Genomic DNA, 22,569 nt, shown 5'->3' with positions numbered 1-22,569 from the left:
TCTAGCCTTAACATTAATTTATTTTTAATAACAATTTATATTTCAGATCCACAGGTTAATTTTAAGTTTTATTCTTTATATTTCTTTCCTTTGCAAAGTAATGATACTGTTCTTGGTCTTTGTCTTGGAAATTTAATTTTTTACAATATTTCATATAAAAAAATTTAGATTGCAGTTGTTAACAGTGGCCAGAAAAGTTGCATTTTCTCCTTTCCAAAAGAAACTGATATTCAAGATCAGGCAGTGAAAAGTCTAAATATATTTACAGCTTAATCTTATTTCTGTTCAAGAATTAATCTAGAATTTCACTTGTCCTATAATGATGTATCAGCTAATGGGCACCTTAGGCTACATTGTCAAATATAGATTAAGTTTTTAAAATTTAGTATGTTTTCTTCCCCCCAAAGGAGTCTCGCTCCTCTGTGCCAGTGCAGTGGTGCGATCTCAGCTCACTGCAACCTCCACCACCTGGGTTCAAGCAATTCTTCTGCCTCAGCCTCCCGAGTAGCTGGGATTACAGATGCACACCACCACACTTGGCTAATTTTTGTATTTTTTTTATTACAGACAGGGTTTCACCATGTTGGCCAGGCTGATCTCAAACTCCTGACCTCAAATGATCTGCCCACCTTGGCCTCCCGAAGTGCTGAGATTGCAGGCATGAGCCACCATGCCCAGCCTAAAATTTAATATGCTTTTTATACAGCTTTAGCAAGTATTCCAGATTATTTTGTAAAATATTTTCTTGTAAATTACATGATTTTTTCATATACAAAATGCTTAGATGGTACCAAATGTCTGTGTATTATATAATTATAGGATATATTTTAGAAATGAGTTCAATTTTTAAGTTTTTCAAATTTTATGTATATTTTTAGGATAACTTTTTAAAAGCTTCTAATGCCTTAAATGTAGTGATCTGAGAATAGGCATTCATACTGTTTTAAACAAAGTAATTTGCCACCATTTTATACTCACTAATTTTTTTATTATATGACAGGATTGACTAACTTTTCCCCCATTTGCTTGGTTTTACAGAATCTTGAGCTCAGAAAATATATCTCCAGGTTCTCTGCAGTTTCTCTGACATACACAAGATGTAATCCACAGCATCTTCCATTTAAATGACCCCTCATTTGGGCAATCAAATTGAATAGTAATCATTTTAGACTTATTAGGGATACAGCATCTCTTATCCAAGCATATTCCACAAAAAGTGGGTTTGTAACTCTGAATACTTGAGCATCCAGAAAAGACAAATTTTTCAGCTTTGGAGAGTTGGAAAGTAGGTTGGCATGTTTTTCCTTTGGGAATCTGAAAAGATACATAAATTGAAGTCATTCTTTAAATTTTATTACAGTAGTTTCGGAAATCAACATGTAGAATATTTTATAGTACAAATATAATTATTTGGAGGCATTAATAAAAGTTGCTATGTAGTGATTTACAGCACTCTCTTTACCCTTAAGATCCCCTTCTCATCAGAGGTCTGTCCTCTCTATTCTTCATCATATTATAGCACCTACTCCTCAATGTTTTTTGCTATCTATTCTTGACTCAATTTTACAATAAATAGAAATTTGTTTTGTTTAATATCAAGAGTCATGTCTTATTAAATATTTATCTAAGACTTAGCAAATTCCATAACACAGCCCAGACAGTTTTCAGTGGATGCATAGATAAATAATTATCCTAATCTTTCTTTAAAACTGAATTGTCAACTTGCTGATATGATAGAGAATAACTTTGGGGTAGAAGGATTGTGTAGCATTTCTAAAAATTACCCTTTTTGAGACATATTTACTGCCTCATTCAAGAAGTAGGACCAGCTCTAGTTATATCAAACAATCTTAGGATAAATATTTTATTGTAGTGTTTTAGCAAGTTTACTGTGTAAGCATAGAGCATTTTGGAAATGGTGTGGCTTCCTTCCAAGTTAGTGATATATATCTAAGATCAGGACTTCTCTGATGTTCATAATATCTGTTTTCATAATTATAGTGTAGCAACCAAAATCTTTTATTCATTAACATAGAAAAAAGAAGTTAGAATCTGCTCTGGTTGGTAAAATTTTCCCCACAACATGCAGTTAATACCTGTTTTCCTCTGAAATAGTTTGACTTTAAGCATTATAATGAGATGGTTTCATTTTTCTAAGAACTGAACACCATCCCACCCTCCAAAACACACACATGCTTACTTTTCAGGAATCTCTTAATATTGAATTAAGTTAAATATATTTAAACTTTACCTTTATTGTCTTTAATATATTGCTGTCGCAAGGCTGAATGTAACACAGTCTTTTCTCTTTTCTCATTTCACAGTTGCTGTTTTCATTGGTCACCCTATTAGATATTCCCATCCCACATGTTCTGGAGCAGGGAGTCCACTTTGTTGCTTGCACAAGACATTTTTTTTTCCAAATAAGTGGGAGATTTCTATAAGCTAAAACAAAGGGAGAAAAGTACATATTTATACATATAAATGTACTTGTATAAATAGATAATTTTAATCATGTTTAATGTTTAAGAAATCTGAGTATTTTTGTATAATATAACTCAGAATAAAAGAAGCTGATGGTCTAATTTATCATTCTATCTCCCTCTTTCCCAACCCCAAAATTAACTTTCAATCAAGTATTATAGTCCAGTCCCTTAGGAGGAATCAAAATACTTTATCTTTGAAAGACTGAGAAGATTTACTCATGTGCATTTTTCTGCTTTGCCTGTCCTCTGAATACTAAACCTAAGCTTATGTTCCTGTTGAGTTGTCTTTTCCCTTGTTCTTGCTTCATCATTTCTAACAGACGTTGAAATAAAAATTAGGGAATTTGATCAGAACAGTGTGATCTTAATGTTAACTTTCATAATATGTTAAAATCTAAAATACAAAAATTATATTTGAGAATGAGACTATCAGTGAGACCAGATTTCTTCCATTTGTTTTAATCTAGTCTTTTAGAAAACTGTCTAATTAAGTAATACTACACTGAACTAAACTAATCATTTATATACAAAGTCATTGCAAGTGTATAATTTCATTCATTCAACTTAATTGTCACACTCCCTATGTTCTTAGGCCCAAAGCACTCTCCAATTGGCTAAGATTTCAAATTACTTATGAAAAAACAGAGAGAATGGATGGATCAATAGATGGGTCAGTGAGTGAGTAGACAGAGCCCCTCCAATGTCTGCTGCTAAGGAGAAATAGGAGGGGAAAAGAGAATATAAGAGGATATAATAATGCTCCCATTTCCATGTAAGGTCACTGGGAGCTTCTTGTTATAAGTGAATCAGGCCCTTGGCTCATTTTAAGCAAACTACATATTGACTTACTGTCTCAAGGCATTTCCTTAAGGTTAATGTGCATCTTGAAATGGGTGCTTTGGGAGTACGGTTGTGATTTGAGTCTGCACAGCAAAATTCTGGCTATATTACTTCAAAAAAATCTATTTAAAACTCGAAAAAGACCCAGAAAAAAAAAAAGCCTTCTTCATAGGAAGTAGTCTCTTTAAAGTATGTGCTCTATTTTAATTGATACCATGACACTGCTTTCAGTGTTATTACAGTAGAGTCTCTTGCAATTGCACATAGAACTGAGGAGAGGAAGCAGAAACGTGAAGATACCTGGAAGGTAGACAACAGTTTAAAGACCTCAGTGCAGGAAGCAGATTAGAAGCTTGGCACACATCTGCAATAAATAAAGGCAGGTTAGATTACCGTGTTACCAGTAATCCCACTTGTTAAACCAAGAGCTGTGGTTCAGGAATTTACCATTCATTAAAAAGCAAGAAAACTAGAAGAGATTTTTTAAATGAAGCTTAGTGTTTTGTGAGCATTGAAAAAAGCATGAGGGCATTATGTCATTGCATGCTTCATACTGACCTAGCAAAAGCTAGATTCCAACCATAGACTATAAATTACTGTCATAAATATATCTTAAAGTATGTGTTTTTGTCATTATGGTTAATTTTAAAAGCCAAATTCCTGTGTGGGCCATAAATATAATTTCACAGTTAAGCAAAGAAGAGACATTAGACTGAACATATACTTCATTTGAATCACATCTAGGTCTAAATCATAAATACCAGAAAACGCTTCAGGAGATTTTCTTGTTTTACCTGACAAAGCACTAACTACTAAGACTGACTATCTGATGCCTCTCCCAACCAAGGTCAAAGTGAATCCACTGAACTGCTCTAACTTCTAAAATGAGACCAACTTGAACTTGATCCGAAGGGCTTCACTTGTGGAAAACTGCTCCAAGGCAGTCTTTCCAGGGAAGTTTATGTGTGGGTTCTAAGAGCCTTATATTGAATCACTAAAATCCAATGCAGAAAACCAACTGTTCTGTACATTTTGAAAAAAAAAATAAGGACATGGCTTATAATTTCAGAGGTTTCAGAGCATTAACAGTGTCATGCTGTCAACTGAACATGTATAGTAAATGCAAATTCACTACAACCTAGTAAATTTTTTTTCTAATTTACTGACAAAACTGCAGTTGCTGAGGATGTTCCTTTCATAGAGTTAGTTTTTAAATATCTAAACTCATTTCTCTGCTTATAGTTGCCTTTATTAAATATCCACTTAATAAAAGTGAACTTATGAGTTGTTAACATATACAAGTATTCTGCATTTCCATGGCACCTCTCACTAAGCTCTAAACTTTAAGAAAAAGGCATTCTTGATTTCTGGATGAGAACACAGAGATGTGAACAAGAACCAGACTTCGATGTTGGCCCTTTTGAGTCCTTCCTCCTCTACACTTTATTTGCTGGTGGTTTTGAAACTCCTGTTCCCAAAATATGCTGATGCTTAAATAAAATGCTAACTTAGAGCAGACCAGAATACAAGGTTTATAAATATACTTAAGCTGTTTGAAATGGCCAGATACACAAGATGAGTAATGAAGGATCACACTTCATTTTTATGAGAACATAGATACATGGGTAACCTACTTAAAAATGCCTGTGTGTGTGTGTGCGTGTGTGTGTGTGTGTTTACAGAGAGATTAGCAACTGAGCTTCAATTTCAGAGTGAGTGAAAGGACTTCCTATGAGATTTCTATTTTTAGAAATAATATTTACAAGTTCAAAATATGTGTCATTTCTTAAATATTTTTCAGCAGTAGCCTCCCATTTCTGCCTGTATCACATGGAAATGTTGCCTTTTAAAATTTGGGGAAGTGAATGGTCAAACTTCTTGTCCATAATAGAACAATAAAAAATAAGTTGTTCTAGGGTACATGTGAACAATATTTGGTCAATTTTCCTGAGAAGAGGTTAGGAATAAGCAGAGGTGTAAGATTTTAGAAGAGCTTCCTGACCTAGTAGATGTTTTTAAAATGTTTTTAAATGTTTTACCAGAAAATTCTAAAACATTATAAAATTTCCTTTTCCGATATTTATCCCTGTCTGAGGCAAAGATTAAGTAAAATGATACACTCAAACTATATCTCACTCTGACCACCAATCAATAAGTACTTACTGAGTATCTATGATACATAAAAGGAACATGAAGGAATACCACCAAGGTCATACATGAAAAATAGTTCTACTTTTGAGCACCTGGCATTGTTTCGTAGCTTGTTGAAAGCTGCTGTAGTAATGGTTCCAGGCTACAGTTTGACTGATCAGACTTCTTTCCACCTTTAGCTCCAGAGCAGTGACTGCCAGCCAGCTTTGGTATGAACAGAGGTGTGCATCCAATGGCCCCACTCACACAGAGGCAGCTAAACAAGGGGTTGGGCTGAAACACTTGGCCATTATGATAATGTACCTGGTTGAACTCGCACCCAACAGCTACAAGGTCTGAAAAGAGAAAAGAGCAAAATTGCCAAAGAAGCCATAACCTGTGACAGTCTAGACCTCCAATTATAAACCTAAGAAGAAATGGATTATCTCCTGTATGAAGTATAGCTCTCAACCTCTTAGGTTCCATTTGGAACCTCCTTCACAGGACATCTGTAGAAAGGTTTCTAAAGTGAGGCATTTTTATTATATTGCAGGCTATAAACCCCACATGGTCACTTCCAGAATTAAGACCAAGTAAAGACCCTGTAAAATCACCATAAGTGTAGCAGTTGATGTTGATGCCTAGTGAAACAGGTTTTCTCAGACTTCCAACAATAGGCTAGGACACAGTCTTAGGAAGACAGGATAAGTGGATGTCTGAAGAAACTATATGTTAGTTCACTACAGAACTGCAAGGTACTGATGGTTTTTGTTAAGAGATTGCAGGAGAGTTTCCCTTCCTCTGAGGGGTATTCTTGACCTTCTGGATAGGCTGTTCCCCAAGTGTGGTCCTCTAATCCCTTGGCAGTACCTGAGACACTTTTAGGGGATCTGCAAGGTCAAAACTCTTTTCCAAATACTAAGATGTGGCTGGCCTTTTTCACTGTGTTGGTATTTGCACTGGTGCTACAAAAGCAACTGTGGCTAAAACTGAACTGCTGGTGCCTTGGCATGAATCAAACTGTAAAGGTAATCTTGTATTTTTCCTTGCCAGGTACTTATACTTTAAAAGGGGTGGGGGGAGTTTTACCTAAGAATGTCCTTGATGACATAGCAAAAAGTATTCATTTTATTAAATCTTAATCATCAAATACTGGTCTGTTTAATATTCTATGTGACAAAATAGGAAATATACATAGAATATTTTAGTGCAACAGCTGCCTTGAAACTTCAGCAAATGGCTGTCTCAGGGAAACTTAAGGAACTATGTCATTGGTAAAGTTGTGAGCTGAGCTAACCACTTTTTTTAGTGGGAATTTTACTTGAAGAAATGACTGATGATAAACTGGTTATTCAGACTTGTGTATTTTGGAAATTTTTTTTGAAGATGAGCAAACTGAGCCTGTCACTTCAAGGAAAACAACTGTGACAGCATTTTTTGCCGATGAGAGAATTCAAGATTTCAAGGAAAAATTAGAATTTTGGAAAACTTGTATCCATCACTGAAAACTTTATATTTATCCAATATGTAGACTTTTCTGGTGAGGATGATATTAATGTGATTTTTTTTTAGATATTACATAATTAAGTGTATCAATATTTTGAACACCTCTACAACACAGTAAACATATTTTCCAAATGAACAATGCATAGAATGGCAAAATTATGCATGACTAAAAGGTCTATTCCAAATGGGTCTTGGATAGACCAATGCATTTTAATGTCACAGAGTTGAAAGTTCATTGATGTGGTTTCAGATTCCATGATGCAGCTAATTTTTAAGACAGTGTCACTTGCCAAGTTTTAATATAATATCAATAAACATAAAAGTATATACACAATGATCTGAAAAGCCTGTTAAAATATTCCTCCCTTTTCAAATTACATATCTGTGTGATGCCAGATTTTCTTCACATATTTCAACCAGAAAAACACATAGTAACAGATTGAAAGAAGCAGCAAATGTGTGACTCTAGCTATCTTCTATTGAGCTAGACACTAGAGAGATTTGCAAAAAATGTAAAACAATGACACTCTTTTACTAAATTTTTCTTTGGAAAATAAGTTATATGATTTTTCATAAAAACGTTATTCTTATTAATCTGCAATGGGTTTATTCTTTTTAAGTGAATAAATATTTCTAAATTTCTAATCCATCAAATATCAATGGATAAAACCCACATAAAACCTCTTTAGGTCCTCATTAATTTCTAAGAGTATAAAGGGGTAATTTCTAAGACCATAAAGGGGTCCGCAGATCAAAAAGCTTTTAAAATGTTGCTCTTGATCAGGGATCATCAGGTTTTCTGAAAAGAGCCAACTAGAAAATATCTTAGCCTTTGCAAGCCAGAGAGTGTTTGGTCAAAACTACTGACTCTGCCATTGCAAAGCAGCCATAGACTCTACATTAATGTGCCATGTTCCAATAAAGCATTATTTACGAAAACAGGCTGTTGGCTAGATTTGACTCTCAGGTCATAGTTTGGGACCCCAGTTATAGATTATCCCCATTCCTATCCTCGTGGCTATGCCCTGTTAAAAGTCTCATCACATTTTGTGTGAAATTACTTATGGAAAGGTCTGACACCTTAATATTTCATTCTCTGAGGCCAAGGCCTGTATCTCTTGTTTTTCCTGTCATGTCCTCAGTTGCTGGCCACAGTGCTTGGCTCTGTAGTGGATGGTCACTAAGTGTTTGTTGGGTTAATGAAATAACCTGCCCAGCTTGGGAAAAATGGGTGTCCTGAATGCCACGTTGTTTGATAGGTCATGTTTTCGTTATAGGATTCCAATAAATAACATTTTTGAGAGCCTACTGAATACCAGCTATTGTGCTAGGTGTTTTATGTCATTATTTTATTTGATCCTCCTAGCAACTCTATAAAATAGGAAGTACATATTATGTAACTGAGGCACACAGAGAATGAACAACTTGATCAAGTGTATTCAGTTAGCAGAGCAGTCAGGACTTGAACCTAGATCCCACGTTTTTAACCATACAATACAGTGCTGGCAGGGGCATCAGGCTATCAAGCTTGAGCGCTCTACACATTCAGTCTGACTCCAAAGATAGGCTCTCATTCCGTGGCTCATAACCAAACTTCTGATAGTAATTTGCCTTCCTACTTTGACTTTTCTACAGACAGACTAAACTGCCCAGGTGAGATGAGTGTTTCTCTTCCCTTATAAATTTTATTTGTTTAATCCTAAATAATTTGGCACCCTGAATTAGTGTCAATGTTTAGATGGTCTGAATCAGTCTCCAGAGCTTAGTCACATAAGGCTGAGGGTCAGGTTGTGGTTTGGGGTGACCTCACCTTCTTTTTTTACAAATCTGCTGAAGTAAAAAGCACAGCAACTCGGTCATTAGTTGGCAAAGCTGAGGTTAAAGTTGTGTGTCTGAATACTGGGTATACATTCTAATATTTTTAAGCAGATCATTTTTTATTACAGAAAAGGCTGAATTCGGATTGTTTTTGACAGTATTAACAAAAGCTGTCATTTTGTAGCTCTTTAAAAAGTCAGACTCTAGATAATTCCTTTTATTTTCTATCATTAAAAGCAATTACCTGAGAAGAACTGCAAGATCACCTCAATGCAATGAAAATAATGGGCTTCTGAATGTGTGTAAGCATCTGCTAATTTCACATAGTATCCAATACAATGGAGCCAGTCCCACTGGTGCATGAAAACTAAACCCACCTCATATTTAGCCAAACTAAGCTGATCACTCCAAGCTAACAATTGCAGGAAAAAAAGTTCTGTCTAGACTCAATCTTTTCCAGAAGGTCCAGAAGAAGACACTTACATGCACACACTCCAGTCTCGTACCTAGGCCTGTCTACTGAGTAGTCACAATACAGCCCTTTGTGTGGGTCACAGAGGTCAGCTTCATTGCAGATTTCCCCTGGTTGCTTGGCACAGATTTTACAGCATCCACAGCCGTCTCTCACCAGGCTCACTCCAGGAGGGCAACGGGGCTTCCGATGAGGGCATTTGCAGGGCCAGTGACAAAACTGTTTACGCTGAGGTGCATCTGACACTTCTCCAGGCCTTCCTTCAGGTGTTGTATCTAATGGTCCAGTGCCCTGTGCCCTGCAGCAGAACTTCATTTGATAATAAAGGTGATGTTAGAAATAGCTTCTCTATGTAATAGTATAACAGGAATAGAAGATTTCCCCCAAACAGGTAGTATACAGAGTGGTGAGTTACAATCATTATAATAATACCTATCAGCATTTGACACAATTACTCTTCTTAAACTATTCTTCACTCAGCCTCCAAGACTGTTGGAGGCTCTTATTCCTCTTATTCCACTCTTACTCCTCCTTTATCACTGACTGCTCCTTCTCACTCTCCTTTGTCAGTTTCTTCTCATCCTCTTAATCTGTAAACCTCAGAGCCCCATGGATAAGGCCTCTAAAGTATCTTCCCTCACTATATCTCTTATCTCCGACTCATACCCCTCTTCTGAACTCAGACTCAAACTGCCTACTTAACATCTCCACTTTGATGTTTAATAGGTATAGCAAATTTAATATGACCAAAAACAAGCTCCCAAGCTTCCCCCTCCAATCTGCTCTTCCACACACTTCCCTATTTGAGCAAATGCCAATATATTTCCAAAATACCTTGAGATCAGATCATGCTTGACTCTTCTCTTTCATATTTTACATCTAATTCCATCAGTAAATCCTGTTTATTACACCTTTAAAAATACCCACCTTGATCATTTATTGATACCCTCTCTGTTACCATCATAATCCAAGTCACCAGTGTTCACTTGGATGATTACAATAGCCTCCTGAGTGTTCACCTTGCTTGCTCCTTTGTCCACTTGACATCCAGAATGATTCTTTTAAAATAAGCCAGTTCATATCACTCTTTGCTCATATGGAGTGACTTCCTCATGGCCTCCCATTTCAATGTAAAATTCAAAGTGCCACCATGGCCCTGCATCCCGTGGTCCCCCCTCCCCACATTACTTTGCCCACTGCCACTCACCCCCTTGCTGCCTCCACACCAGCCACACCAGCGTCCTTGTTCTCTGACTCCAAGCACACTCTGCCCCTAGATATCTTCATGGCTCACTCTTTTACTGTCTTTAGGTCTGTGCTCAAATTTCTCAGCGAGGCCCTCTTTGATCACTCTTTGTGAAAGGGCACCCTATCCCAGTCCTTTTGCCGTAGAGTTTACCACCTTTCTTATTACCTACATATTTCAGCTATTTACTTTCTGATATCTGCACCAAGAATGTGAGCATCTTGAAAGCAAGGTCTTTGCCTAATGTCTGTCTTGATGACTGCCATCTTTATAAATCACTTTACATGGTTATTTCAATCAAACTTCATAGTAACAGTGTGCAGTGGTGATTATACCATGTGATAGGCAGATAATGGTCCCCTCAAAGATGTCCATGTCCTGATCCCTGGGGCCTGTGCATATATGTTACCTAAAACATTGAAGGGGATTTTTGCATATGTGATCAACTTAAGAATCTTGAGGTTATCACTCTCGATTATCCAGGTGGGCCCAAGGTAATCACAAGTACATTCGGTCCACTGGGGAAGGAGGAAGGCATGTCAGAGAAGATGTGATGGCAGAAGCAGAGGTAGGAGCGATGCCATTGCTGAAATGGGTCATGGTCCAAGGAAGCCAGACAGCCTTTAAAAGCTGGAACAGGCAAAGAATGAATTCTCCCCTGCCACCTCCAGAAGGGAGGCAGTCCTGCCAACACTTGATTTTAGCCCTGTAAGACCCATTTTTGGACATCAGATGTCCAGAACTGTAGATAATCATGTTGTTTTAAGCCATTCAAGTTGGTGATTTCTTACAGCAGCAATAGGAAACTGTATACTCCATTTTGTAAATGAGGACCCTGAGACTCAAATTATTTAAGTTGTCCTGTGTGACATATGAAGTAAGTGGTAGAAGAGTGATTTAAATCAGGCAGGCAGGTTCCAGAGCCTAAGCTCTCAACATTTACCCTCCTTCCTTTCCTAGTCCAAATCATACTGCAACCCAGTTTTGATACAGAACAAATCACCAAATCTCTGCATCTATTTATCCAGCCTAGACCTCATCCCTTAAGCTTACAACTTATTAGTTGCTACTGGACATATGCACTTTGAGGTTCTACAAGTACCCTCCCCCTGACAAACTGCTCCTCAACTAGCAGTTCCCATTTTAGTGAATGGCATCACCATCCACTCAGGTCCCCTAGTCAGGAAGCTGAAAACCATCTGGATTTCTTCCTCTCCCTCATCCTTCACACCTGAAAGTGTCTGACCTACAGGAAATGTGCAAGCACTTACGCACAGCATTCAGGGCCCTCCTCGTGTCTTGCAGTTCTTGTATGCATTAGGTTCCAGAAAGTTAAAGTGCATGCAGTTCCCTGCATATATGATGCTGTTCCTCCTGCCTGGGACATTCTGCCCAGACCCAGCTCCTTCTTCATCTAGTTATCCTTCAAGGTTCTGTTTCAGTATCATCTTTTCCAGAAAGGTTCCTATAACTTCCCTGCCTTGCACACATTTTTAAACTGAAATTACCCATGTAAGTGCCTATCTCTTCCACTAGCCATAAAGCCACCCAACCTCAGGTGCTTGTGGTTTGTTTGTGAGTATACTACCAGCACCTAGCACAGTGCCTGGCAATTCACTTATGTAAATAACCCTTAATGTTTATTTGATGGAACCGGGGACTGTTGAATTGATTCCTAGATCTAAGTCCATTTGCAGCTCAAAAATTCTACATTTAGAAGTATCTGTATGAAATTCCACCTAATGTTAAACCCTCAGCCTTTTTTCTTACCACTGGTAAAACACACATGCCTCAGTAAAGAGTAACATTTCAGCTGCGATTCAAAAGTTGCATGCACAACATGAGAATGGGTTTTGATGGGGAGGATAGGACACTGCTGGGCTTCTGGAGAAGGAGCAGGGGAAAAGGAAACACCAAAATGGAGAAGGGAGTAGAAATAGTGAAGCTAGAATCCTAAAAAAAAATTTAAACTTAAAAAAATTTTGCCTACTTCTCAATTTTGCACAGGTTCAGCTATAGCCACCAGTGATTCAGGATGCCAGGTTCAGTGGCCTCTTTGCTGGTCTCACATCCGTGAAATCTCTTCAGTCCTCCTCTTGCCCCACCTCTCTAAGGCATTTGACTCTCCTCTACCTTGGATTTCATTACATCTGGTGTCCCCAGTCCTCCCCTTACTTTTCAACATACTTTCTCAATCTCCTCCACAGGCTCCTGTTACCCTGAATTTGACTTAAATTTAGGCCTATTGGTGTTTCATAGCTTTAATGTATTGCTTGCCTCATTCTACACTGTATCTTGGCAATCTCACTCACACCCTTGCCTTCAGTTTTCATCCTATGCAAGTTTCAAAACTAAATTTCCAGCCTGGACTTTTCCACTGAGCCTAGACCCATGAGCTAACTACCTACTGGACATCTCCACCCAAATGTCCTCCAGGAAATACTCAAGTCCGAAAGTCATCATTTCACTCTTCAAAGTTTGGAGTCAGGAAGCTGGATTCATCTAGGTTGTCTTCCTCTCTCTCACCTCCTATGGCCATTCAGTGACCTCTCCTATGTATTCTGTTGTCCTTGTCTTCCCAGAACTAGACACTCTTCCCCATTTCATTGCTACTAAGTAAGCACCATCACTACGAGTTCCTGACTGACCTTCCTCCCTCCAGAATGACTTTTCAAGTGCATCTACTACGTTGCCACTGGAGGAATCTCTTTAAAGAACATGTCTGGTTGTATTACTTCTCTCCTTAAAGCCCATCGGGGTTCCCCACAGTCTATACTGTGCAGCCTAAACTTCTGAGCCAGGTATCCAAAGCCCTCTCCTGCCTACCTCTTGAGCTTTAGCTCTCACACACTCTCCTTCCATGCCATGCCATTTGCTGGACTCCCCGAGTTGGTTTTCTCCTCCCTGCTTTTTCTTGTGTTCTTTCTAATGAAATGCACACTCCCAAAACTGCCCCCGGATGCCTCTTTATCTTTCCAGTTTTGAAGCATTTCCTGATAATCTCTGAGGTCAAAAGGCAACACTGTTGAAATCCAAGGATAAAGAGAAAATCATAACAGTAGACTGAGAAAAGCATTACATACTGAATTACATTAAAAATGAGATCTGATTTCTCATCAAAAGACGGTGGAAGAGGAAGAGATGGAGAAGAATATGCCCAAAGACAATGTTGAAAGGAAAAAAAAAAACAACCTGTCAACCCAGAATTATAGGGCCAGTGAAACTATCTTTCAAAAATGAAGCTGAAATAGCCTGTAATCCCAGCACTTTGGGAGGCCGAGGCAGGTGGATCGCTTGAGGTGAGGAGTTCAACACTAGCTTGGCCAACATGGCGAAACCCCATCTCTACTAAAAATACAAAAACTTAGCCAGGCGTGGCGGTGGGCACCTGTAGTCCCAGCTACTCGGGAGGCTGAGACAGGAGAATCGCTTGAACCCAGGAGGCAGAGGTTGCAGTGAGCCAAGACGCACCACTGCACTCCAGCCTGGGCAACAGAGGGAGATTCTGCCTCAAAATAAAGAAAATCATAACAGTAGACTGAGAAAAGGGGGAAGCATTACATACAGAAGTACAATAAAACTGAGATCTGACTTCTCATTAAAAGAAGGAGGAGGAGGGAGAGATGGAGAAGAACAAGATGCCCAGAGACAATGTTAAACGGGGAAAAAAAAATCCTGTCAACACAGAATTATATAGCCAGTGAAACCATCTTTCAAAGATGACGGTGAAATAAAAACAGTTTCTGGGTAAACAAAACCTAAGAGAAATTGTTGCTAGCCGATCTGCCTCACAAGAAATACTAAAGGAGGATCTTCAGTCTGAAGATCTCCTGTTATGATAGTAACTTAGAAATATAGGAAGAAATGAAGAGGCCTAGACATAGTCAATATGTGGGTAAATATAAAGAATCTTATATTTTTCTCTTTTCCTCAGGCATATTTTGATTGTTTTCAACAGCAAAATTTCAAGACAACAAGCATCACTAGAATGGTGCAATAGAAAGAATAAGCATTTTGAAAACAGATCCGAGCTTTGCAATAGCTCTGTGATCTTACAGAACTTCCCATCATTTGATCTCCTCTGTAATATGGAATTAATAATGCCCACCTTGTAAAGTTGTTTTGATAATTAAGATAATAACTAAAGCACCCTTGGGCCAGAGGTGGTGGCTCACACCTGCAATCCCAACACTTTGGGAGGCCGAGGTGCACGGATCACTTGAGATCAGGAGTTTGAGACCAGCTTGGCCAACAGGGCAAAACCCTATCTCTACTAAAATACAAAAATTGGCTGGGCATGGTGGTGCAGGCCTGTAATCCCAGCTACTTAGGAGGCTGAGGCTCAACAATCGCTTGAACACAGGAGGTGGAGGTTGCAGTAATCCGAGACTGCACCACTGCACTCCAGCCTGGAACGACAGAGTGAGGCTGTCTTTAAATAAATAAACAAATAAATAAAGCACCCAGCACATTATTTGGCATATAGCAGATATTCAGTAAATGCTAGGTATTATTAGATATTTCATGAATTTATGAATTCATAAAAGCAAAGTTAAGCACAAAATAATCCATTCTTACTGCTCTGTGTGTAACACCTTTCTGTGTTTGTTGTTGTTTATTTTGTACACATCTCTCTGTGTTGGAATACTTGCTGTCTAAGAACATCTAGCTGCTCTCAATCCACAATGACAGGCTTTTTCTCAAGAACAGTGGAATAGGAGACACACAGACAGGGCAGCAATTACCCGGACCACTGATATTCTTGCATGATTCTTTTGAAATCGTAAATCTCTCTCTATATGGTATAACAATTTCCAATTCCTTGTTTTCTAAGATATATCTACACTTACGGCGCCAATCAACTACTATCTCACAGACACACCCATGTTTTCTAAATCACCAGATTTCAAAAGCTCTGTCTCCTGTCTACCGTGTAAATAAATCAACAATTAAGTCACCTTGTTTTCGTCTTCTTATTTCAAAAGACTAAGGCAATGAATTGCTCATAGTAAGTTAAACTTCCCTTTGGTCTGTTGCTTGAAATATTTCCAAGCCTCCATGGACTGCTTCCCTTTCAGGAAGTGAGAAACACATGGACTGAGAAAAGACAAAGTAAGAGAATGTTTTAAAAATGTAAATGTTTATTCCAAAGTGCCCCTTTCAAACAAGGACAGGCTTAACTGGAAAAAGTCGCTGTCAAAATTCGTTTTTCCAGGGGCTCTTTGCACATTTTGCAAACAGCAATGGAAAGTTGAGCCTCCGCCTGGAGCTGGCATGGAGAGACACTGTTTCCCGCACTGTGCCGGGATGTGCCTTAGGCTCTGCTACAAAAATATATAAGAAAGCATGGGGCTGTTCAAACACAGCGAAAGGAGGCTTCAGTGCCATTACCTGAAAGGGAGAAATGTTTTACATTTCTTTCATGAAGCTCATGAACGAGCACAGAACTTTATTTGGAAAGAAAAATGGCTTCCTATTTCTTGTGAAGTAGTTCTACAAGCCATTGATCCTCCCTCTTCCCCGTCTTCATTTTGTTTAGTTTTGGGCCTGAAGAACTAAGGATGGCTGTAGTCTCCGGAAGGGAAAGAGTCGGGGGAGAGGACTTACCTGTGCCAGGCCAGCAAGCAGAAGAGTGGAGAAGAGGAGCCCCTGCATGTCGCTGGGACCGTGGAGCCACCCTGAGGGGTAGAGAAGTCGCCGCTTGTTCATTGCTTCGGGTACACAAAGCTCCCCTGTCTCCTCTGCAAACCCCACGCTCCTCTGCACAAGAACACACACCCTCTACCTCCCACACTACCAACTTTCAGCCTGCACTTTCATTTTTAAGAATCCGTTTTAACACCCTGTTTACTTTCATGGGACTCTTCTAATACCTGCCTTCGCAGTGAGCGTGTCACAGGTCAGGAGCGGGCGAGCACTTTCCTCCCGTGACTCAGGAGGGCAGGGCAAGTAGTGACTGTTCTCTAAGTGACTGTGTTACCTGTTCCTGGAGAGCAGAGCCTGCCCCCGACAGCGGGTGAGGTCCCACGTCATTCCCTTCCTTGCCCTCAGCTTCTCCATCTGTGTTTGCCCTGCTCCGGGTCCTCTCTAGGCTGCTTCCTTCTCCCGCTTCACCCTCACGTACAGAGTGCAGGCCTGGTCCCCTCACAGCACCCATCGCAGCCTAGCCCTGGCTTTCCTCCTCCATGTTAATGGCAGGCTCTCGAAGGACCCTGACTCCCCCAGCTCAGATTCTCTCAGAGGCACCCACAGTGCCCTGGGCTCAGCTTTATCCCAACACCTTTCTCATGCCAGGCGGACTGTGAGTGGAAAAAATACAGATGGAGCAGGGGGCGGACTCCTACAGTACCTGGCCTGAGAGACGCCTCTTTTTGTGGCCACAGTTCCGTGACAGATGACAATGAAGTTAACCTCCATTTTTCTGGGCCTAAAATAAAACAATTACACTGGTAGCAATCATTCATTTAATGAATTAAGATTAAAAATAAGCCTGGCCAATATGATGAAATCCCGTCTCTGCTAAAAAAAAAAAAAAAAAAAAAAAAAGATACAAAAATTAGCTGGGTGTGGTGGCAGGCACCTGTAATCCCAGCTGCTTGGGAGGCTGAGGCAGGAGAATCGCTTGAACCTGGGAGGCGGAGGTTGCAGTGAGTCAAGATCACACCATTGCACTCCAGCCTGGGGGACAAGAGTGAGACTTAGTCTCAAAAAAAAAAAAAAAATTTAAAAATAAAATTTTGAGAGGTTTGTACTCCTCTTCTTCATACTCACCTCCCTGAAAGGTGTGGCCACCAGCGCATCTCCTCCTGTGTCATCATGTGGGACCTTCGCTTCTCCATGTTCTCAGCCTGGGTCTGTGTTCCCAACTTCAATTGCAGCTGCCGTGGTGCTTTGTCCCTCTCAGGTCCCTGAGGAGTCCCACCTGCCTGCCCCCATCCCAAGGCCTATTTCTATTTCCTTTGATCAGTTACCTATCCCTCCTTTCCTGCTGCCTTACCTATCCTATACCCATTGCTCACCTTTGTTTCTGTTCAAGGCAGTCACTACTGTATAAAGACAACGTCAAGCCGCGCTTAGGCCTGAGCTGAGGGCCTGGGAAAAACGAGGCTGTCCTCTACCACAGAGAATTTGGTGTCCTTGGAGAACCATGGACACCCTAAAACCTGCAGATCACACAGAGCTTACTAAGGAGTCGTTAAACTGTAAGTACACACACATCAAACAACAAGGAACACCCACTGCAGTTAGGGTGCCAACGCCTTATCCTGCCTCCCTAAGAAATAGGACAAAACCAGATAACGGAGCAGTGAAGAAAATTTGTCTGTTTTGGTCCAATCTGATCTTTTTCTTTTCTTTTTTTTTTTTTTATTATTATACTTTAAGTTCTAGGGTACATGTGCACAATGTGCAGGTTTGTTACATATGTATACATGTGCCATGTTGGTGTGCTGCACCCGTTAACTTGTCCTTTAGCATTAGGCATATCTCTTAATGCTATCCCTCCCCCCTCTCCCCACCCCACAACAGGCCCCGGTGTGTGATGTTCCCCTTCCTGTGTCCAAGTGTTCTCATTGTAGGGAAGTCCTTAAATGACCTGATGGAGCTGAAAACCATGGCACGAGTACTACGTGACGAATGCACAAGCTTCAATAGCCGATTCGATCAACTGGAAGAAAGGGTATCAGTGATGGAAGATCAAATGAATGAAATGAAGCGAGAAGAGAAGTTTAGAGAAAAAAGAATAAAAAGAAATGAACAAATCCTCCAAGAAATATGACACTATGTGAAAAGACCAAATCTACGTCTGATTGGTGTACCTGAAAGTGACGGGGAGAATGGAACCAAGATGGAAAACACTCTTCAGGATATTATCCAGGAGAACTTCCCCAACCAAGCAAGGCAGGCCAACATTCAACTTCAGGAAATACAGAGAACGCCACAAAGATACTTCTCAAGAAAAGCAACTCCAAGACACATAATTGTCAGATTCGCCAAAGTTGAAATGAAGGAAAAAATGTTAAGGGCAGCAAGAGAGAAAGGTCGGGTTACCCACAAAGGGAAGCCCATCAGACTAACAGCAGCGGATCTCTCGGCAGAAACTCTACAAGCCAGAAGAGAGTGGGGGCCAATATTCAACATTCTTAAAGAAAAGAATTTTCAACCCAGAATTTCATGTCCAGCCAAACTAAGCTTCATAAGTGAGGGAGAAATAAAATCCTTTACAGACAAGCAAATGCTGAGAGATTTTGTCACCACTAGGCCTGCCCTACAAGAGCTCCTGAAGGAAGCACTAAACGTGGAGAGGAACAACTGGTACCAACCACTGCAAAAACATGCCAAATTGTAAAGACCATTGATGCTAGGAAGAAACTGCATCAACTAACAAGCAAAATAACCAGCTAACATCATAATGTGGATCAAATTCACACATAACAATATTAACCTTCACACTTAACAATATTAACCTTAAATGTAAATGGGCTAAATGCTTCAATTAAAAGACACAGACTGGCAAATTGGATAAAGAGTCAAGACCCATCAGTGTCCAATCTGATCTTTTTCTTTTTATCTTCCTGGTTAGCACCATTGGTCTGTGGGTCCCAGCCTGTGATTCCCACACCACACCGGCCGTCATGATGGATAATTTCATGTTTCTGGTTTGTCTATGAAAAGCAGAGGAGTCGCATCCCAACACTGGGGTATTCATCAACTGTATCTCTCCAGCTCCAGCTCTCCCGGTTCCACATATAGTAATGCACATATCTGCGCAATTTTTGAATTTAAGGGAGTTTCACCCTCCTCCCGTTTGCTGTCTGTGAAATGCTGGTGGCAGCAGGCATTTTTCTGGAATCGTCTTCCATCCCTCTGCAGTCTCACTGACGTGGAGCAGGGGAAGACAGATGTTGACCATCCTTGCCTCTTGGTAGGAAAGGAACATCTTGCTTGAAAGGTGACCTGCAAAACCTCCCCCAGCTCCAGAACACACTGGCGCTGGGTTACTCACTCCCACATGTGTTTAGACATCTTTGGCTGTGGGAGCTCCTATTTAACTCTTTCCAGCCGACTGTGTGTGGACTCCGTGGATATGGTAGTTTTAGAGGTCGGGGCTGCTATTTTTGACCTTACACAATAAGAGCTTTCACAGTGTGTGTCCTGTTCTGAGCTTGTTTCCCTATTATCTCATTTAACAGAATGCTAATCTGTCCAGGAGCTCATTTCACAAGTGTTCAGTTTGTGATGTACGTTTCAATAGACATGGCGCTAAGCATAATTCAATGTGCACAAGGTTCTATGATTTACAAAGAAGTTTCCTGTGTATTACATTTTTAAATTTCACAGCTCAGTGAGGTGGGCAAAAGCAGTATTACCATCCTCATTTAACGGATTAAAAAGTGAAAGCTAAGCAATTATACTTGGTCAATAAAACACACTTAATCTCTGCCCTCTACAGCTAAATAATCTACTGGGAGAGAAGACGCTGAACAAATAAACACACAAAATGTCCGTCATTGAAAGTTGAATAAAGGCTAATAAGAGCAAAGAAGAAACTATAAGAGAGAATGACAGGTGAGAGCTAATTTACATTGGGGGCAGAGAGGACATCTGAGGAAGTGATACTTAAAGAGTCAAGAGATGAAGCTAGATGAAGAGTCGGGAGACGACTCCCAGTCCAGGACTCCTTCCACTGGCAAGATGCACACCTCTAATGGTGGTGAGCTCCCCTGCACAGAGCACATCCCACTCCTTTTCCCATAAGATTCCTAAAATCATTCTGTTAGGAGCATCATCACAGCTAGAATAGTCCCTTCTCCTGGGAGTACCAGCCGTCCGGGCAGGCAGTGTTTGGAGCCCATGCCTGTGGTCAGCAAGCTTAGTACAGTATGAGTCTTCCTTTCCTCATCCCCTCTTTCCTTATCTTCCTATCTTACTGGTTGTGGAGAAGGGTGTATTGACAGCCTTGAGAAAAGAGAAGATATTGTTTGTGGAAGTAATGTATTGAATGTGTGCTGTGAGAGGGGTCAATATTTGCTCCTGTGAAATAGAGATATAGTAACAATAACACAGCTTGGGCAACATAGTGAGACCCCATCTTTACAAAACAGAAAGTAAAAAAATTAGCCAGGTGTCGTGGTGCAATACCTGTAGTCCTAGCTACTTGGGAAGCTGAGACAGGAAGATTGCTTGAGCCCGGGATGTTGAGGCAACAATGAGCTATGATCATACCACTGTACTCCAGCCTGGGAAATAGAGAGAAACCCTGTCTCAAAAAAAAAGTATAATAATAATAAGAGCTAACATTGGCCGAGTGTCACTGTGTCTCAATATTGTACTGAGTGCTGTGTATGTATTAACTCATCTGATCCTTCAGCAACACTAGGCCTGTGTTCTATGATTACCATCTTTGGTTTACTTATTAGGAAACTGGGGCAAGGTCACACGGTTAGCAAGAGGTAGAACCAAGATTCCAAGAATTTCATTACTATGCTCTGCTGCTCTCTGCATGGCCTGTAAATGATACCATGATCAGTAGCAGGATGATTGATAGATATATTAATTTGCATTGAGTTCTCTTTATTTTTCTTCCACCTGCTCCTCTCCTGGATTTCAAGAAGTTAGTGAGGCCCTTTAGGGTTCCCACCTATCCATCCTCTAAGCACAGGATGGAAGCTGCTGGCATGCTTTATCTTGCCTTTTGAGATCCTGCCTTGTTCTCACTGGTGAGAGGTGACGCTGGGAGACGAGGGGGAGGAAGAGGAGTGCAGCCGAGGGTTGGGTGAGGACTGAACATTCAGGCCTCCCTGTGCAGCAGCCCGGGGAGGTGGCTAAAGCTCAGAGGGACTTGATGATTCATGGTGCTTCCAGGAGGCTGACCCAGTACCAGGGTGCCCTGCACTGGCTAAGTTCCTCAGAGAACTTTGTGAGGATGCAAAGCCTCAAGTGTCTATGCATATTTGGATGATACAAGTATTGGCAGAAAACTTAGGAACTGATCATCAGAGGCCTGGCCCCTTTCTAGGCAGCTTGGAGGCCTGCTGGGCTGTCATTCAACCCCCATTCATGGTGGCAGTGGTGTGGGTGGGTGGGTGGCCATGATGGTGGCCATGGTATTGGGGGTGGGGAGGAATGCACCAGTGATACCTTAGAATAAATTCATCTCAGGATGGAGGCAGGGGAGGAGGGTTCAGAGCCTGGTTTAATTTGAATTAAAGAAAATGAATTTGTGAAGTCATACTCATACTTGCTACAAATACCACAAGCTTCACAAAATAGCCATTCTCCTGGAGTGTGGACTCTCCCCTGAAAATTCACAGAACTCAGAACCAAAACCGATGTCGGAGCATCTGTACTGTCTCCCATGACTCTCTGTTCACTCCTGGCCCAGCCTGCAACTGGGTCTCTAATAATGCAGCAACTCTGCCCACCAGGTTGCTACTGCAGGCCCAACAAGGCTGAAGGACGTTTGCTTGGTAGGTGCTCAATAGAAACTTGGTGATTCAAAAGAGAGTCCTTTTAAATCACCTTATACTACATACTGCATACTACCAAAGCTAAGCATGTCTATAATTTTGCATACATTTATCCATTGCATTCTTTCCTGCCATTTGCAAACATTACCATTACAGTCATATGTCCCTTAAAGATAGGGATATGTTCTAAGATGTGCATTGTTACGTAATTTTGTCGTTGTGCAAACATCATAGAGTGAACTTACACAAACCTACATGACATAGCCTTCTACATACCTAGGCTGTATGGTAGAGCCTGCTGCACCTAAGCTACAAACCTGTATTTACTTTACTAAATATTGTCAGCAATTGTAGCACAATGATAAGTATTTGTGTATCTAAACATATCTAAACATACAAGAGGTACAGTAAAGAGATCATATAAAAGATTAAAAATGATCCACCTATAGAAGACATTTGCTGTGAATGGAGCTTGCCGGACAGGAAGTTGCTCTGGGTGAGTGAGTGGTGAGTGAATGGGAAGGCCTAGGACATTATTACTGTGCACTACTGTAGACTTGACGAACAAATAGATTTAGTATAGCCTATTTTTTCTTTAATAAT

At 40.3% G+C, this 22,569-nt stretch overlaps 1 protein-coding gene across 3 annotated transcripts; it reads right to left on the bottom strand.

Annotated features, from left to right (window-relative positions):
• Positions 1-882: 882 nt before the first annotated feature.
• CCN6 (cellular communication network factor 6) lies at positions 883-16,593 on the bottom strand. Of its 3 annotated transcripts, none has more exons than XM_063666510.1 (5): positions 16,106-16,593; positions 9,264-9,561; positions 5,570-5,812; positions 2,252-2,445; positions 883-1,314 (listed from the first exon to the last, which is right to left on the bottom strand). In XM_063666510.1, the coding sequence occupies exons 1-5, from the start codon at positions 16,205-16,207 to the stop codon at positions 1,033-1,035; spliced, it is 1,119 nt and encodes a 372-aa protein (XP_063522580.1). In that variant the 5' UTR covers positions 16,208-16,593; the 3' UTR covers positions 883-1,032. The 3 variants fall into 3 exon arrangements, with proteins under 3 accessions (XP_063522580.1, XP_054349464.2, XP_054349465.2); XM_054493489.2 differs by having other exon boundaries at positions 5,781-5,812; positions 9,287-9,561; XM_054493490.2 differs by lacking the exon at positions 883-1,314 and adding an exon at positions 3,627-3,690 and having other exon boundaries at positions 2,313-2,445.
• Positions 16,594-22,569: the final 5,976 nt, after the last annotated feature.

The sequence above is a fragment of the Pongo pygmaeus genome, chromosome 5 (assembly GCF_028885625.2).
Source record: "Pongo pygmaeus isolate AG05252 chromosome 5, NHGRI_mPonPyg2-v2.0_pri, whole genome shotgun sequence".
Classification (NCBI taxonomy): Eukaryota; Metazoa; Chordata; class Mammalia; order Primates; family Hominidae; genus Pongo; species Pongo pygmaeus.
Note: the sequence above shows the minus strand (reverse complement) of the source record. Positions and strands in the feature narration are given on the sequence as shown.

What these genes read in the sequence shown, in the direction of transcription:
- CCN6 (XM_063666510.1), bottom strand. Translation starts at nt 16,207, where the DNA reads ATGAACAAGCGGCGACTTCTCTACCCCTCAGGGTGGCTCCACGGTCCC. An exon ending in TGCTTGCTGGCCTGGCACAG is followed by an intron (nt 9,562 to 16,105) that starts GTAAGTCCTCTC and finishes TATCAAATGAAG; the next exon opens with TTCTGCTGCAGGGCACAGGG. An exon ending in AAGCTACGAAACAATGCCAG is followed by an intron (nt 2,446 to 5,569) that starts GTGCTCAAAAGT and finishes CCTTTGTTTTAG; the next exon opens with CTTATAGAAATCTCCCACTT.